This window comes from Symphodus melops (genome assembly GCF_947650265.1).
Source record: "Symphodus melops genome assembly, chromosome: 8".
In the NCBI taxonomy this organism is placed as follows: Eukaryota; Metazoa; Chordata; class Actinopteri; order Labriformes; family Labridae; genus Symphodus; species Symphodus melops.
The window spans coordinates 4,415,141-4,432,639 of record NC_136698.1 but is presented as its reverse complement, the minus strand read 5'-3'; the positions used below and the strand labels follow the sequence as shown (position 1 = coordinate 4,432,639).

The following is a 17,499-nucleotide window of genomic DNA, read 5'->3' as shown; positions in this document are numbered from 1 at the left end:
TTTGTATATGAGAGGAGAACATGTTGGGTGCCTCCTCCTCTGTCTGCTGACCTTGTCAACTGCATCGAAATTATTCAAATGCTGGAGTCATGCTCACCTTCCGTTCGTGCCGCAGGTAACTGATGTGCCAGCTAAGAGAACAGAATGTGCACACCTGAGGACAAGAACCCAGAAACACACTTTTTGATGTGCTGCGGCTCTAAAAATAGAACAATGTGTCAGGTCCTGTTGGGCTGCTTTATCCACCTGCACATTTTAGCAGCAGTTTTTTTTTTTTTTGCACCAGCAGCAGCACTCATATACACACTTGGAGATGAGACTCCTTTAATGCATCCATCCTTTTCTAGCTTTCAGTTTAGACGAACTCACATTATGCATTGGTTATTTTTTGCAGAGTGAATTGTGTAAATAATTAAATGGAAAGAGTTATTGCTGGTTCAAAGTTATGTGTGTGTGCAGAAGATATACTTCCTTTTCAAATGGTTTATTTGGATCATTTATTTATCGCCACATCATCAAACATGCATGCTGTAAGGACCTAAATAGTACAAATGCAAAAAAATAACCTCAGTTACCCCCCCCCTCAAACGGTCCTGCAAACATGCAGGTTCACCTTTCAAATGTTGATCAAGTCTGCTGCAGGTGATGCTTTATCCTCAAGGTCAGCGTATGTTTCACATCAAATACACGTCAGCACAATTAGGATTGACTTTATAACAAATGGCCCGTGCTTTTTTGAGTGATGTGAGAAAGACACGTGTTCAGGGGTTACAATAGCAGTTTAATGGCTGTCAAAGATCTCCACCCACCGCCAGAGCTCTGTGGCCTACAGTACTTGTACAATCTCACTGATGTCAGGCAGTAAATAATGTCAGAGAGAGAGATACACCCACACACTCATACACACTGTGTGACATGAATGTCTGTCTCACTCCATTAGGAAAGAGTCCGTACCTGATGTTCACCAACCGCCACGAGATCCGTCGCATCGACCTCCTGAAGAGTGAGTACGCTCAGGTGGTTCCCACACTGAAGAACGCTGTGGCGCTGGATGTCGACGTGTCCACCAACAAGATGTTCTGGTGTGATCTGTTTCATCAGAAAATATACAGGTACACGCACGCTCACTTGTTCACAAACAAACACGCACAGTGTAACGGAGCGACAGCACAAGAAAGTAGCCAATCAAAACTGTGGACACTGAACCGAATCAGGGCACAAAGAGTTCGGCTGAAGCGTTCTCCTTTTTTTAACCATTCTCTTGATCACGCTCTTCTATCCATCCACCCTGTCAGCTTCAAACTGTGATACCTCCTGGTCGTGAGGCTGACACGCTTGAAGGTGAAGTTTGTGCGTTTGTGTGTGTCAGTCACACCTGCAGGGCTATTTCATCTGTTTGACAGCTAAAGGTGGAGCTGTTTGTCCTTCACACACGCACAGTATATGTATGTGAACATACACTATTACAAACACTATACAGCATTATGTTGCACCTGTGTGTGTCTGTGTGTGTGTGTGTGTGTGTGTGTTTGTCACCCTGATGGCTGACAGCTAGTGGGAGGGGCCTTATATCATCTCAGCTGAACCATATGCTCACTCTTAACTTTACTGCCTCAGTAATCGCCACCATTACTCATCTGCACACACACACACACACACACACACACACACACACACACACACACTCACACACATACTCCCACACAAACCCAGTGAGGTACTCAAGGGCTTGTGACAGAGAAAGGACAAATTAACTCATCAGCAAGGATGAACTCGACTTCAGTAGCAGCAATAAACAAACACACACTGACACTCTGACTCTGTGAAGATTCAGCACCACAGAATGTTTTTTGTTTTGTGTGTTGTGTTGTTTTTTTAAAAGCTGCCATAAGTGAGTATGCATCATTGTGTACTTGGAGTCATTCCACCCTAATATTACCTTAAAAAGCTGTAAAAGCTACAATAAGCTTATCACATAAGTTCCTCTGATTCTGTTTTGCATGCCAACATTTTAGCAATTTAATTAATCTAGCAAAAACAAATGTTCTTACTTTTTGTGCGACGTTTCTATTAGCCTAACAGCTTGATCCAGTGCAGCGTTTTATAAGAAAAACTTGAAATAAACAACTGTCCAATGTTTGATAGCTATCACTTTTTAGTTGTAATTTAAAAAAGATTTGAAAAACCTGAAAACCTTTTTTAAAGTAAACATTTTTAAGTAAAACTAAATTAACTTTTTTAGCTATCTTTCTTATTTAGCCATCATTTTTGATTATGTCAGTGGAAAGAAAAAACTTCTTGAAACAACCCATTTTTTGGTAGAAAATATTTAAAGGTGGCAGCTCAAATTAAATGTTCCAACCTTCTGCAGCGTTTAATAAGGAGCGTTCTATTGAGTGTAAGCAGGTGTGTGTTTCTTAAAGTGATTCCTCTTAATCGTCCCTCACTGTGACGCCGTGGTTTTTCAAGCTAATTCCTAGTTATTAGCAAGCTCCGGGTCGATGACTTGTTAACTTCCTCCTGTGATGGAGACGTCTGTTGCAAACAAGGATTCAGCCAATTAAAGATGCAATCTGCTGCCCGGCCTGGACTCATCTGTCTCTGTCTTACTCCTCACTCTACTCTGGCCTGCTTTCATCCCAACAACATGTTCAAGGAGCTCAACTCTCCTCCATGTGTTGGAGGATTGATCATGTTTTATTCTTGATATAACTGTGATTTGATTTTTGTGTCATATTATTATTTATCCTTGTCTTGCATGCACACATTTACCAACCCAGAGGTTGTTCAGCCAACTGAGAGTCCAAACAACAGCACCTGTATGTGCAGGAAAAACAGCAAGCGCACAAAGCTGCTCCTTCGCATTCGAGAGGGAAACATCATTGAATCATCTCTGCTTACTAAGCTGAAATCTGCTCACTCAAATCGACCCTATTTTGGCACATAAAGGGGCGAAACCCCCGGCTGGAACCATTTCTGATTGATCACTTTTAACGCCATGACACCCGCATGACCAACATCTTTAAAACGGCTTGAGGCCCTGTACTCTAAAGCATCCAAATGTGTTGATAACGTACTTATTGAATCTACCACTTGGGTTTCTAAAGAGAGCAGCACATTTTAAATGTATTTTGAATAAGGAAAAATGAATGTGTTCACTGTATTTTAGCTCCCACAGTATTGAAAGGTTCCCAAACAAAAGCTCTGTGCACTGCTTCCCCTTCGCTCACCGCCCTTATTTAATTTGCTCTGTAAGTGAGCGACAGGTGTTACATCCAAACCGTGTGACACGACAGAGAGTCTAAGATTATCTCTCTCAGGACAGCAGCAGGCTTACTCTCCGCTAAAATAGATGGAGATGTCTGCGCTGGAAAACAGTCACACAGCCAATTAAGAACACAATCTGCTTCAGCGTCCCTCACTCATCCATCTCTGCCTCCGCCCTCGCTCCAAATACCTCTACCTCTTCTTTTATTGAAGCTGTTTTTGCCATCAGGTTTTTACCCTCTGTGACAGAAGGGCGAGAATGGGACTTAAGCAACTTTTTTAACGAGGTTGTCCTGTTTTGCAGCCCTCATGTAGAGAATGACGTGCAGATGTTGAGGAGGAAACAGGAAAGTGAAGCCAGTCAACGGACGTAGAGAAAGTGGAGAGGGGCGGCTTTAAATGGAGGGAGACTGAGGAGACAGAGAGCGTGACTAAACCAAAGGAAGAAGCGGGTTGTTTTGTAAGCTTCTGATAAATAAAGACAGACTCAATCTCCCGGGGAGGAGCTGTTAGCTGAGAGGCCTGAGGTTGTTACAGAGGTGTCAGGTTTGGGTGCCCCAAACATACCATTACCAAAAGTAAAGAACACCCTTTCCCCACCACAGTGGAATTGGTATACGAGACGAGTTTAGACTTTCTCCAGAAGAAATGGACACTTATATAGACAGTTCATCCTTATTCCCAAAGTTGAAGCATGCTCAAGCTTTGTCTGAACTCTCTGCCCCTTTTACAAACACACACGGCTCTCTTTAGCATCTTTATGAAATGCAAGAAGTCAAGGTTTCAGACCCAATTTTCATCATAGTTTTTATCATGTTTCAGTAAGTTTTCAAACGATTTCCATTCCTCTCTGATGCCGTTATTTTCCGCCGCTGTGCCGCAACACACAAGTGTGCCACGAGAGATCATCAGGTGTGTCTTGGGAAATCCCAAATTCACTTCATTGGTCTAGGAAGAAAAAAAATGAATGCGCTGCAAAGAATTGATTGAGTATCTTTTGTTCTTCTCTTTGACACTATCTTCTCCTTTTCTAGGTGATCTTAAGAAAATTACACTGTTCAGGGACTTTCAGGCTTGTGAGATGCGAAAAAGAATCTTATATGTTTGAAATGAGATGTAAAAAAAAAACGCTGTCAGTATTTGTTGACATGAATTAGAAAAGTGGAACAGGCAGCTTTAAATCTCATGAATACATATCATTTCTGTCTTTTTTGTTCTGCTTTTTACAAAATGAGTTGGGTCTCTCATGATTTCTACTGCTCTGAACTCATCCATCTTTTCTTTTTACCAGCGCTTACATCAACAAGGCCAGTGACTCGTCCGAGCAGGTGACTCTCATCGACTCGCTCCACTCCCCCGAGGGCCTGGCTGTCGACTGGGTGCACAAGAACATCTACTGGACCGACTCAGGCAACAAGAGCATCTCCGTCGCCACGGGAGACGGCAGGAAGAGGAAAGTGCTGATAGCCACTGAGCTTAGCGAGCCGCGGGCGATCGCAGTGGATCCACACCAAGGGTGAGCAGGGCAATGTGTGTGGGGGGGGGAGAGAGAGATTTGGACAGATGGACAAAGTGTGACAGAGGGAAGCAGGAAGTAGGAAGTGGTAGGGCGGCTGGACAGCTCGTGTCACTCTTTGTCACTCCATGTTGTTTTGTCTAAAAGTAGTCCCTTCAAACTTTTTAACTTCATGAGAACAGAACTACTTGTAGTGCAGCACAGATTAACAATCATCTGCAGGAACAATGTGGCCCTGTTCTGCTTCATCTGCCTCTTTTATCTGTCTCCCAAGGATTCTTCGCTACCACACTACAAAGAGCGAAACACATGCAAATGAAGCCCAGCCTTTATGGCCACACACAGACACACTGGTACAACCCTCTGCTACCTGCTGTTCAACACAATATCTACTGTACTTCAGTGTCTCAGAGGCCTGTTTGACAAGATCACGTTTTATTAATTTGGAGACATAATAAGAACATAGAACTCTTCATAACAAATAGAAGGAAATTAATATATAATCCCAAATGTATGATATCTATTTTACATTTAACATGAGCTCACAGTATGAACAATAGAGTAATGAACTTAGATCTTGTGTTAACTAAGTTCATTATCCTTATTTGCAAAGATGTGTTTTGCATGACCTCATTTTGAGAGCCGCTCTCACCAGCACTCATTGTCTCTACGTTACCAATGTTAACCTCCACTTCACTCTGTAATGACAGGTCTATTAATGTAGCTCTGTGTGCTTAGTGTTTAAGTTTATTTTAACTTTTATTCATATCTCCATGAAAAGATCAAAACGATGTAAAGGTGTCATGTCCTGGATCAAGCAGGAGCAACAGATGTTAAAAACAGGACCCTCGAAAAGATGACATTGTTTTCTTCTCCACGTTTACTGTTGACAAAGCTGATATCAGAGGGCATGCAGCTTCCTGATTTTGATTGGTTAATGAGGGAGTCTTGACATTAATTAGAATAATGCTGTTCCAAAATGTTAACCTTTTTTTTTTTTAACTGTGAGAGCTGCGACAAAATGAACAGCTGATGCGGAGGGGGTTTTGTGTTCGCCAGGTTCTGAAAATGGAAGAACCACAAACTATAAAAGTAATCTGTTGTGAGCGACGGAGCAATAACGTGGTTTTTACGCCTGAATATTCATGCATATCTGAACTGGTTGATGCATCTTTCACAGGTTTATGTACTGGTCTGACTGGGGAGGCCAGGCCAAAATTGAGAAGTCTGGGTTAAACGGAGTGGACCGACAAGTTCTGGTGTCCGAACACATCGAGTGGCCCAATGGAATCACTCTGGGTAAGAAAGGACGATAAAACTCCGAACATGCAACGCATGGTGTAGAGCTGAGGCCTCCAAAAAAAAAAAAGCTGATGCAAAGACAGCCAATCCATCAGCTTGAAAATAAGTTTTTATAGAGAAACTTCTAATGCTGGTATTGCTTTTGAAGAGAGAGGTGGGGAAAATGAGTTTGGGTAAATTGAACACAGACAAAGAGACAACACCAGAGAGGGAAAATAACACGCAGCAAGAGGTGAGCGAAGACGAAAACAGACTCAGGGTTCTGCAACCTCTCACTAGCTCTCATTGTTGCAGCTCAGTTTGTGTCTGGCTCTCATCAATCAAGCCTGCGAACGCGAAGCCCTCCGAATTAATAAGCCATACGCACTGTGCCGTCGATACCTCCCATCGTCCTTTTCAACTCCCTCAGCGGCACCAGCCAATTTCTCTCTGCTGCCCTTGCCTGAGGAGAAACACAGGCACACAGTCGCCACACTCGGTGGGAATTGAGGTGTCACTACATCTGTATGAAAACAAATTATTTTTTAGAGCGAAGCGAATGAAGGAGTTGTTGGCCAGACTTGCACTACGCTGCTGTGAAAGACGGGGAGGATTAGTGTCCCTCGGCCATTGATTTCATTCACAGCAGCGAACAGAGCGGGGGATTTTTCTGAGTCAGGAGAGGTGAAGCTGTGAATAAAAAAAATCAAATCTGTGTTCCCTTTCTGCTTTGTGTCCATTCTGGATGATGTTGAATCAACTTCTTCTGAAGTTAACACAGCTTAGATGATGCATTACACGGAGTTTGATCAAACAGTGAAATTGAGGGTCCAAGTCCATTCGGTGCAAATTCAACAAAATCAAAGGACAGAATAAAAAGACTCACTCACATTGATGCACTTCCTTTTTGTGCTAAATTGCAAGTCAAGTGTTTGACTTCAATAACTGAGCAATTCTATCTATTAGAAAAAATATTTTTATTTTTATTTTTTAACTTAACCTATGCTCCCCACTCTGGTCTGTTCATCTCACCTGAAGGTTTTACAGCTATACAAACAAATGTAGTCAACCTTTAATTAGAAATATCTGCAAAAATATTTATTATTTGAAGGTCAGATATTATATTTTGAGACATTTTATTTGAAGTTTTTCAACCATTTTCTGTCTTTATTAAGAAATAAAACTTTCACCTCTGTCTTACATTCAAGTCGTTCTGTTGTATATGTTAATAACTCGATACACAAACTGTCCTCAGAGGAAAATGTGGACACTGAAGATAAAATCAAACGCTACATGACAATTTATGGAGGTTTTCTCACACCAGTGAACCTGCAACTCTCCTGGTCGCTTTTTAGCTCCAAACAGTTTCCAGGGACACTTTTCCTTTCCTTTGAATAAAGTCAAATAAGTCAAACACATCAAAGTGTAAACATAGAAGAGCCACATAAAGATACGAAGGCAGACAAAGAAATACATTGTAATCACAATAATTACACAAGAACAATAAAATGTACAGACAATTAAACCACTATTTTAAGCAATTAAGATACCTGCTTTCTCTTTTTTATGCATAATGTCTAAAAGCTAAGCTAAGTATTTGGATTAGGCTCCTTGGCTGCCAAATTCTTGAATTAAAACTCCTGGAAGACGAATGAATTTGCTCAAGGTTGAACAAATTTTCCCAAGCAAAGAAGTCAAACTGCAATATTACAATTACATCAGTGTTTTCTCAGCGCTGGGGCCTCAGACGTCATGCCAGGGAAGATTGATGGTGTAGCCACTGGGCCATTACATTCATATACCTCTCACCCGAGGCTTTTTTTTTTCTCTTGAATGACCTCTCTCTCGCTCTCTCCATTCTTCTCCTTCTCCATCCTCCTTTGCTTTCCTTCGCTGTCTTTGTTTGGTGTTCTCTTTTTTTTCCTCCATCTTCTCAGACTTGTCAAACAGACGTCTCTACTGGGTGGACTCCAAGCTGCACCTGCTGTCCAGTGTGGACCTGAATGGAGACAACCGCAAAGTGCTGCTGTCCTCCCATCACCACCTGGGTCACCCCTTCGCCCTCACCGTGTTCGAGGTAACGGAACATTGAGTTTCTAAATCCCTGAAGATTCCTCAGTCCTTCCTGTTCTCGATAGCTTTTCACATGTCGAAACGGATCTCTTTTGCAGAATGATAAGCCTGAAAAACATCATCAAAATATGTTGACTTTCATTTCTTCCGTTGTTACTTGAACCTCGATCCTCAGCCGAACACCGTGTGCAGTGTTTGAAGATCTCTACCTGAAAGGCAAACTCGTCGCGAACATCCTTAGTTGACCTCCAAACTTGGATACACGCGGTCTGTCCTCACTTATCGCAGCCTTGTGGGCCGCACTCTCTTATCTTTGTTGTTGATTCTTATCTTGGCTGTGTATTTTTAGGTTTCCAGTGCCCCAGATTTAAGAATTGCACACAAGTGTTCACTGTTATTCAAAACTCGAGCTGGTATAGTTGTGGCTAGCTTCTCTTTGAGAGATGGAAGAACGCGCTAGAAAAGTGAATATCCCTCAAGGATACTTTGCCGATTGTGAGAGCTTAAAGAAGTGGAGGAAGCAGGAATAAGTCAATGGAGTAAAATCGACTGACTGAAAGAAGAAATGAGAGATGTGTTCAAAGTAAAGTAGCAATTTAGAGCCAAAAAAAGGAATAATCTTTTTAAGGACTGACAATCAGGGAGTCACTGTAGAAAAGAGCAATCGATGAGACTAATCGTGGTGTGTTTGTTGAGGCAGGAATGAGTCAGACTGTTAGAGGCCGTCGTGTAAAAGCAGCGCTGAAGGGGAAACGGAGAAGGAGAGGAGAGCAGAGCGAGGGGGGGGGGGGGGGAGCTGGAAGGAGGTGAAATGTGAACAGTAGGAAGCGCTTTCTCCACTCCTCTCCGTGCTGCACACACACTGTGATGATGAGGAGCAAAGCCAAGAAGGGACATCCATCATGTCCAGCTGAGTGTGCATGCCTGCGTGTGTGCGTCCATGTGTGTGTGTGTGCGCCCATGTGTGTGTGAAGAACAAAATGGGAAGAGAAGCAAGGTTTGAGGCAAGCTCTGAAAGTTCATCCGCAGAGATTAATAGCTCTCTGCTCCTCTGCTTTTTGTTCTGTTCTGTTTATGATACAGAACAAATTAAAAATCCTTTAGCACCGAAGCAGAATGTCAGGGTTCCAGCACAGCGATAACGGGAAGTTAGTTTCTTTGGAATTGTTGGTTTGAGGTTTATACTAAAACAAAGAGCCTTTATTGTTTTTAATTTAGTTTGTCTCTTATCTAGGAAATGGGCGTCAAGGGAGCATCTTTATCTTCAGGTTTTCGTAGGCCCACTTTGGCCCAGTTAGGCCCGGTTGTGTAACTCACCATATGTCAGGCCAGATAATGGAGCGGCATTTAATGACATGAGGATGCTGATAAAAAACGAAACAATAATGAATCTCTATTTCGTCATTTTCACAGCTCAAATGCCAAACCAATTTCCTGGCCTCTGCCTCCTATTTATATTGTCTTCTTCTTTTTTTATGGCGTAAGCAAAGTCATCTTCTTTTTTTAACATTGTGAGCCAATAAACTCACTTTTTATGGAGACACAAACTCAGGCGATAAGAGGAATTCTAATCTATTTTTTAACTTTTCTTTACCAATACATAAGTATGAAATGTTTATCGGGCGGGCGTCTATCCAGCGACCCTGACGTGTGTGTTTTTAAGAGCAAGGTAAAGTACCAATCATAGTACCGTTCACACAGCAGCTACCAGGCTTATTACATCCAGCTTCTCAGGCGATAATGCTGCATTCAGGTGCTGCTCAGGCGTTTCCAAGTTGTTGTGTGTTCTTGTGATTTCAGTTCGAAAAGTCAGACTCTTGTAACAACAGCAAAAAGACATCGTTGATGCTATGAAGGAGCTCTTTGAAATGTAGATGTTATATATAATATTATATTTGAGCCTAAATTTGATGTGCAATAAATGAATTATTGAAAAAATATGTTGACATTTCGCTGCCGTTGTGACCACGATGTCGGGAAGTCGGGCACCTACATTTTTTCCGAGTTTCTGGGTTGTTGTTCCGACTTGAGCAGGCGTTCATTTACATTTTACAACTCTAAAACTTATTTTTCCCATTGTGTGCGACACCACATGAATGCACCGTAAGCGTCGACCGGGGTTAATTATTTTTGCTGCGAGAGTTACGTTGAGGTTGTTCACAAGCAGCTGGTGTTTATTGTTGCTGGTGAAATGCACACTACTCACACAAGACAACATAAAGGACTTAAAATGATTCTTTATATTCATGTTACAGACGAGTGTTCCAGCTATTCTGCACACTGTGAAATCTGTGAGGGTGCACAAGTTTGAGTTTCGAAGTGTTATATTATGGCCCATTCAAGTGTTAAGTACCACTGTTCTCATGGTCATCTCCTCTGCAGACTTCACTTTGATGCTGCTATCCACCAGGAACAAAGAAAAGACAATAGTTTCTTTATCAAAGTGTGTATCCTCCACCACCAAACACCCACATTCCCCCTCCCGTCTGTGTCCACCAGCTGCCTATAGACACTGAGCCCCGAGGACACGCAGATCACAGACGCACGGAGGGAGTAATGTTTTCTCTTTCACTCGCTTTAGTGTCATCGCATTACTGTTTATCTCCTCGTTGTTTGACTGGAGGGAAGAGAGAAGAAGATTGGATGAGCTGAGGAAGAAAAGGCAGCGAGGAGGGATGATGACTGAAATGAAACAGACGATGGGAATAAGCAGTCTGGAAGAAAGAAAATATGTTGCTGTGTCATTTATTTGTCTGTTTGCCATGAACGTAACCACAGGAGCATTTCAACAGATTAGGCCCACACACACACCGTCACAGTTCTTCGATGTTTTATTCTATTTCGATTCACCGCTGAGATACAAAAGGTTGGCACCGCTTTGATTATCTTTCCACTGAAAGCTGCAACAAAACTAGTAATGGTCAAACCCATTGACTTTCTGATATTAAACCACGTTACACCTTTGACCTGATTGACAGGTCGTCATGGTAGCCGGTCATCAATCACAGTTAGCAGAGGCTCCTTCTTCATAGATTTAACACTAAACGGAAAACAGTGTTGTAAAGAAGAGTTTAAAGTAGCTGCTCACACCATCCAGTTCAGTGGCAGTGCATGCGTCCCCATGCCTCAGTCCTCAACGTGGGCGGCCTGGGTTCGACCCCAGACTTTGGCCTCTTTCCAGCACGTCGATCCCCCCTCTCTCTCTTTCTTACCCTATCCACTGTCTCTATTTAATAAAGGCATGAGCCAAATATAAATCTTAAAAAAAAAACAAAGAAAAACTGCCATATGGTTTCATAAAAATTGCAATCAATGCCCCCCCCCCCCCCCCTTGCTATTAAAGCTAATGCAGGTTTAAAACCCCTCTTTATTGACTTCACTGGGGGGGGAACTGCTCCTGAGTTTATTATCATCATTATTTAGCCTCTCTCTAGTTTCTCTCTGTAGCACTGTGTGTTAACTTACCTTTTCCATTTCTTCATTATTGCAAACTATTGATTAAAATGTGTTTTCTGACACAGATTTCACACCAAAACCACATTAATATTTCAAAACTTGATACAACAAAGAATCTGAGTCAAACCCACAAAAACCAAAGGCTTCAGAAGTTGAGTGACTTGAGCTTTTAATTGTAGATTTTCTAGCACGACATCCAAGCATGCACGGGACATGAAATTCTCCCTGTGCACATGTGTCAGTCAAAAGAGTCCAACATTTGTCTGACGGCTCCTTTGGGGACAAAGTCATGACGAAACCATCAAAAGGCTTCCCCCCCCCCCGACCCTGAAGAAGTCTTCCTCTGTGGTGGTGTACTTTCACACCAACAGAGAGACACAGCGCCGACTGAAATGACGCAAGGCGATGTGTGTGAGGAGAGCGTGTGTGTGATTTATTTCACCCACGCGGAACTTGATTCTACGATGAAAAGCACTGACATGCTCAGGTCGTCATCGCTGTTTGAAGCGTTCAAGGTTAGACAAAAATGGAGGTTGAAGAGATTGACAGTAGAGATATTGAAAGAGAAAGGAGAAGCTTGAGACTGACAGACACAGAGAAAGACATCCACGGGGAGAGGAAAGGCAAAGGGAGAGATTGAATGGTAGATTTGAGTTTAGCTTTATCAACATGGCTGATATTTGTCTTTGACTGTTTCAGCACTTCTGTCATATGAGGAAAGGTTATCTGAATCTGGGGGGTGGGGGGGTGGAGGGAGGGAGAGCACAAAGAAAGATGGAAAAAGAGAAGGTGAGAGAAAGGTCATGTCCACTGATACCCCAGCTCAAAAGAGGAGCGTGGACCGCTGCTATGGTGCAACTACACACAGTGATGCACACTACAGACAGCAGGCAAAGCTGTTTGCACCCCCCCCCCCACACACACACACACACACACACACACACACACACACACACACACACACACACACACACACACACACACACACAGACAGGTTGTTGCCCTTTAGAAAAGCTCTACAACCTCTGTTTAGGGTTAAAAAAAGAAGAAGGCGCTGATAGGATCCTGCGATAATTCAGGAGTCTCCCTAAAAAGTCTTTTGTCTTTTAAACCCTTCTAAGATCTAAGTGTTTCCTCTTGCTCTAATTTCGTTCCCCCTATTTTTCTTAACTTGATGTTTGCCAGCATTTATGAAGAAGCCTGCAGTTGCCATGGAAACCAAGTGTCATAACCGCTTTTGCAGTGTATCCTGTTAATCCTGGCGTACCAATAAAGACAATATTGTGGAGGTGTGAGACGGAGAGAGAGGAGAGCAGGAACGGAGACAGAAGCTTAAGTGAAAGACGAGAGAAGATCTCACAAGTCAGGGTCTGCAATATGTATTCTTTTATTTCCAGGGAAGCTCGGGGGCAACAGACTCACACAAAGGACTCAGTGAAAGAAAGAAAGAGTCAGGCCAAGGTCTATTTACCAGGCTGGTATTCAAAATGGATATCATGTTTTCTTCCTACAGTTCTCCTACAGGTTGTTTTTTTCAGCAGCTAGCTTAATTTTTGACAGACTGATATTATATTAACCTTACGTTTTGAATGGGGCCTTGTGTTTCAGCTATACGCCTCCGTGCCTTATCCACTTCTCTTTTTCATCTTTTACATAAACAACGAATGTAGTTTTTACACCTTGCCAAATGTCTAAATAGTTTCATCTTTGTTGCTGAGCATGCTCAAGCTGTTTAACAAAACTGTGCAGCAGTTCAGAGGTTGTTTTTATAAAAGATTATTCTTGTTGTGATCACCACTTTTTCTTCTTCCTCCGCCGTGCACAGAGGAGGGAGAGTTTTCTTCCGTCCTGAGTTTAGATCATTTCTTTCATTATCTACATAGAAATTATGATAAAGATGACCACAAAAACAAAAGAGAACTTTTACTTTTTCTTCGTAGTTAAAAAGCTTCTTTTACAGCTGTTTTGTAGCTGTTCAATTTTAGAGAAAACGCCTTTCGTCTTCATCCACTTTCTTTAAGTACAAGTTGTGAAGATATTAATTTTAAACCAGGGAATGTTTATACATTTCAACATTTGACCTTTTTTTTCTTTTCTCTTAATCTTTAAGATTCATTTTTGGGCTTTCCGTGCCTCTGCCGTAGAGATAGGACAGAGTCAGAAATCCTTTGACCTTTATATTTATAAAATCATTCAGTGTCATCATCGTCAGGACTGAGTGCTGGAAGCTCATCGTCCAAAGTTACAGCGAAATCCCATTAAAAGTATAGCTTATTGGGGTGTTGGTGGAACAGTTGTTAATACCGTGTACGGTGGCTTCAGTCCTTCAAGCTCTGTGGCTCCTTTCCTGAAGGTCACTCCCCACTCTCTCTCACCCTGATTGTTTCGACCTACCTCTCAAAGAAAGCCACGAAATAAATCATAAAATATATGTATGTCTAATTCAGTAAGTTTAACCCTTCACCTTGATTTAAATGCAGCACTTTTAACCTTGTTTCTATAAGTCATGTTTCTGTTTCAACCCATCCCTTCTCATATGCCTTCAATCAAACATGAACAAAAGTCACCTCCAGGCGACATCACCCCCTAACTGTCTCTGCTGTCAAGTCAAACGTAAACCCAGGAACCTCATCAGCATTAATGTCCATCCCCAAAGATATTGACTTCAACTTTCACCATATTAACCTGGGACAATGATATAAGCATGCTTTACTGCAGGGTTCCCAGTGGAGGTTCCTTGGATGACTGCTGTGTACAAAACCAAAAGCCATTATTCTGAATACATGGATTACACGTATACACAGATGATGTTAACTGTTTTCCTGGGATATGTTAGTATGCTTCATTTAAGAGAACACAAGTGTAATACAAGTTAAAATAAACTTGTATTCAGTCTAAAAGCAAAAATCCTATTTTGGAACTGGAGTGACCATATTTAGCAGGAAGTTGTCGACCATTCGAAGCCCTATCCTAAAGCAACCTTGCTTTATCATCGACTTTATTTAAATGGGAACATAATAATGAGAATTTATTTTTTCACCCAGGACCGAGTGTTCTGGACGGACTTGGAGGATGAAGCGATATACAGCGCCAACCGACTGACGGGACACGATGTAGCGAAGGTGGCAGAGCACCTCAACAACCCGCTGGACCTGGTGGTGTTTCATGAGCAGAGGCAGCCCAAGGGTAAGACATACGATATATACACCAAGTTCATCGTCAGTTGACAACTACTAAAAGACATGGGTGTTTTTACGGAGATATTTTGAATTTTCAGAGGTATGGGCAAAGAAATAGGAGATCAAAGGAAACTGATTAGACGAGAGCTACAGCTAAAAACAGGTTTCGTGTTGGCCAACTAAGTAAAATGATTATGGATTTGAATGCAAAGAAATATAATCCATAGGAAAAAAAATCATTTTAGTGTTGCCCTCCTTGCCAGCACAGACTTGAATAATTCATAAATAGACCAAAGCATCCTCTCATTAAATCTGTCTCAAACACCAAAACAAACAAACTGATGTGTGTGATTAGATCGATGAGTGTTCAGTGAATTGAAAATTATATGTTGTGATGTAGTTCAGATGGATGCTAACCAGGAACAAACACCTGTGTGTGTGTGTCTGTCTGTCTGTCTGTCTGTCTGTCTGTCTGTCTGTCTGTCTGTCTGTCTGTCTGTCTGTCTGTCTGTCTGTCTGTCTGTCTGTCTGTCTGTCTGTCTGTCTGTCTGTCAAGTGTCAATTTACTAAGAGTGTATTTTCATGTTTTTTTGTGCCTCCTCTCACTCAGAGCTCCAAGCAGTCTTGTGTGAGTGCCAGTAAGGGAGCTAATTGCATTCTCTCATTAATAAATCAAGAGTTCGGCTCAAATTGATCTCACAAAATTATACTCCTTTTTTTCCCCATAATCCTACAAAAATAAGTTTTAAAACAACCATTCTAAATAATCTCCAGCTGCCCTGAAAAGATATTAGTCTTGATAAAATAAAATAAAAACCAAAGTGACTGAATGAAGCAAGGTGCAGTGTCAACTCTTTCCTTTGTTTTGCTCTCTTTGTCTTTCTCTTTTTGTTTGTGTACAAAAAAAACACACTATTCTTGACAGAACACAACAATGAGGATGTGGTGGTAGTCTTTCACACAAAGACAGCAGAAACAATGTGGAGGGATTTATAAACCAGAAGTGACAATGTTCAGACGACAGGGTGGATATACATTGGAACGCCAAATGCATTCAACCGCAGTATCGGCCTTTTATGGCGCACTCACTTAAGGTAATCTGTACCATGCCCGTGCGTGACTGACCCTCAAAGTGCAGTTCATTTGACTTGTGTGGATGCTTTGTAACGTGCTCAAGCATGATACACTTCCTTGACTCATGCACGGGTGGAAGAGATGGGCTTCGGCATTTGTAGGTTGCTCATTTGTAGCACAAGTAAGGTATGCTACATGGACGACGACAACACATTGCCAAATCAAAATAACTAGCCACGAAGTCGGTAAAGTTGAAGTCGTGTTGTTCTCTGAAACCACACTTTTGTGAACTTAACGAAGCTGCATGATGACGTAAAGCCGTGCATGGGTCATATGACGACAAGAAGACGTACAAGAAGTCACGGTGTTCGGGCCCGGTTGGCACAGAGTTGATGCTCTATATCGACAAATGTTTTGTCGGATTCGCACAGTTCTTCATGCATTGGCAGCAGGCTCAGTTTTTGGCCCTTGCACTCCATCCTCCATTCCTGTCTCTTCAGCTGTCCCGTCAATGAAGGCAAAAAGACCTAAAAAATGATCTAAAAGAAAATGTTTAAAAATAACATGATTTACATACAATTGCACTGTTATTGACACCAGTGTGGCTCCTTTTTCATCCGATAGAAAAAATGCCCACCAATGTTCCACCTTTGAAATTAAGATTTACAGTCTGTTTTCACAGTAAGCATCCACAAATTCAAAGAGGCCTCCAACTTCTTCAACATGGGGGCATACATCTTCCAAAGAGACTCTCGTCCTATCATGTCTTTGTTGTGGATTTCTCTATTATTCATCCTTGTATTTTTTTTGTCCATCCTGCTGTGCTTGGAAGCCTTTGGTTTCATGTTGGATGTCTTATTCTAGACCTCAGAGAGGCTGTGCTGGAATAAGGAGTGGACTATTGAGCTATTGGAGCTTGGGCTCAAAGTGATTCCTGCAAAACTTTTATCTCAGTTAGTTTCTATATACATCACCCATTATCTTTCTCTGTTTTTCTATCCTTCTTACTTTGTTTCTTCTCTTGCATCCGTTTCTCTCCTGCTCTTTGATTTCTTTTCTGTTACCATTCCTCTTCCACCTTTCTTTCTCTTTTGTCCACCAGCACATAAGTTTTCAGATGTTTTCATTATGAAGGCATTTTGAAGGTTTGCTTTAAAGCAAAGAGCTTCATTTCTTCTTAATATGGAGAACAGGGATGGAAGACCCTTCAGTACCAGCGTTTGAAGAACTTCATTTTGACAGCTGTTCATATTACATACTTCTTATTCTGAGCTACTGTACATCAAGCACACATGCATTCCTAGCTTATTAAAATCTGACTGTGTGTAGTGACTGATGTTTCCGCCTTCATGCAATGGTAGATGATTCCTCTGATGTGCCGCTCTTGAAAACCCCGCACATGTCAGGAGGCAGAATCGACCACGATCTGACCTAATTCTGGCGCTTCCCCACATGACGAGAGTAGTGATGTTTTTTCTCCAGCAGACTGAGTCTTCGGTTTGGAAACCCAAATGTAAATTTTTTATTTGAGTGCTGAGATTAAAAAATGAAGTTTAGACATCCCCTGCCTTAAGCTAAACATCTCCTCAGTGGGCCGTGAAAAAAAAGGTAATGGAATAAATATAGCTCCGTCAGTAAAAACTAAAGGGGTAG

General features: G+C 41.8%; 1 protein-coding gene across 1 annotated transcript in view; it reads left to right on the top strand.

Annotated features, from left to right (window-relative positions):
* LOC306828552 (low-density lipoprotein receptor-related protein 8-like) overlaps nucleotides 1–17,499 on the top strand; it is a gene marked incomplete at its 5' end in the record, with an annotated part of 86,729 nt that overhangs the window by 56,114 nt on the left and 13,116 nt on the right. Inside the window, 5 exons of the mRNA XM_079351072.1 lie at nucleotides 941–1,112; nucleotides 4,559–4,783; nucleotides 5,964–6,082; nucleotides 8,002–8,141; nucleotides 14,638–14,779. Coding sequence (XP_079207198.1) covers nucleotides 941–1,112; nucleotides 4,559–4,783; nucleotides 5,964–6,082; nucleotides 8,002–8,141; nucleotides 14,638–14,779 — 798 coding nt within the window. The remainder of the gene's footprint in view (nucleotides 1–940; nucleotides 1,113–4,558; nucleotides 4,784–5,963; nucleotides 6,083–8,001; nucleotides 8,142–14,637; nucleotides 14,780–17,499) is intronic.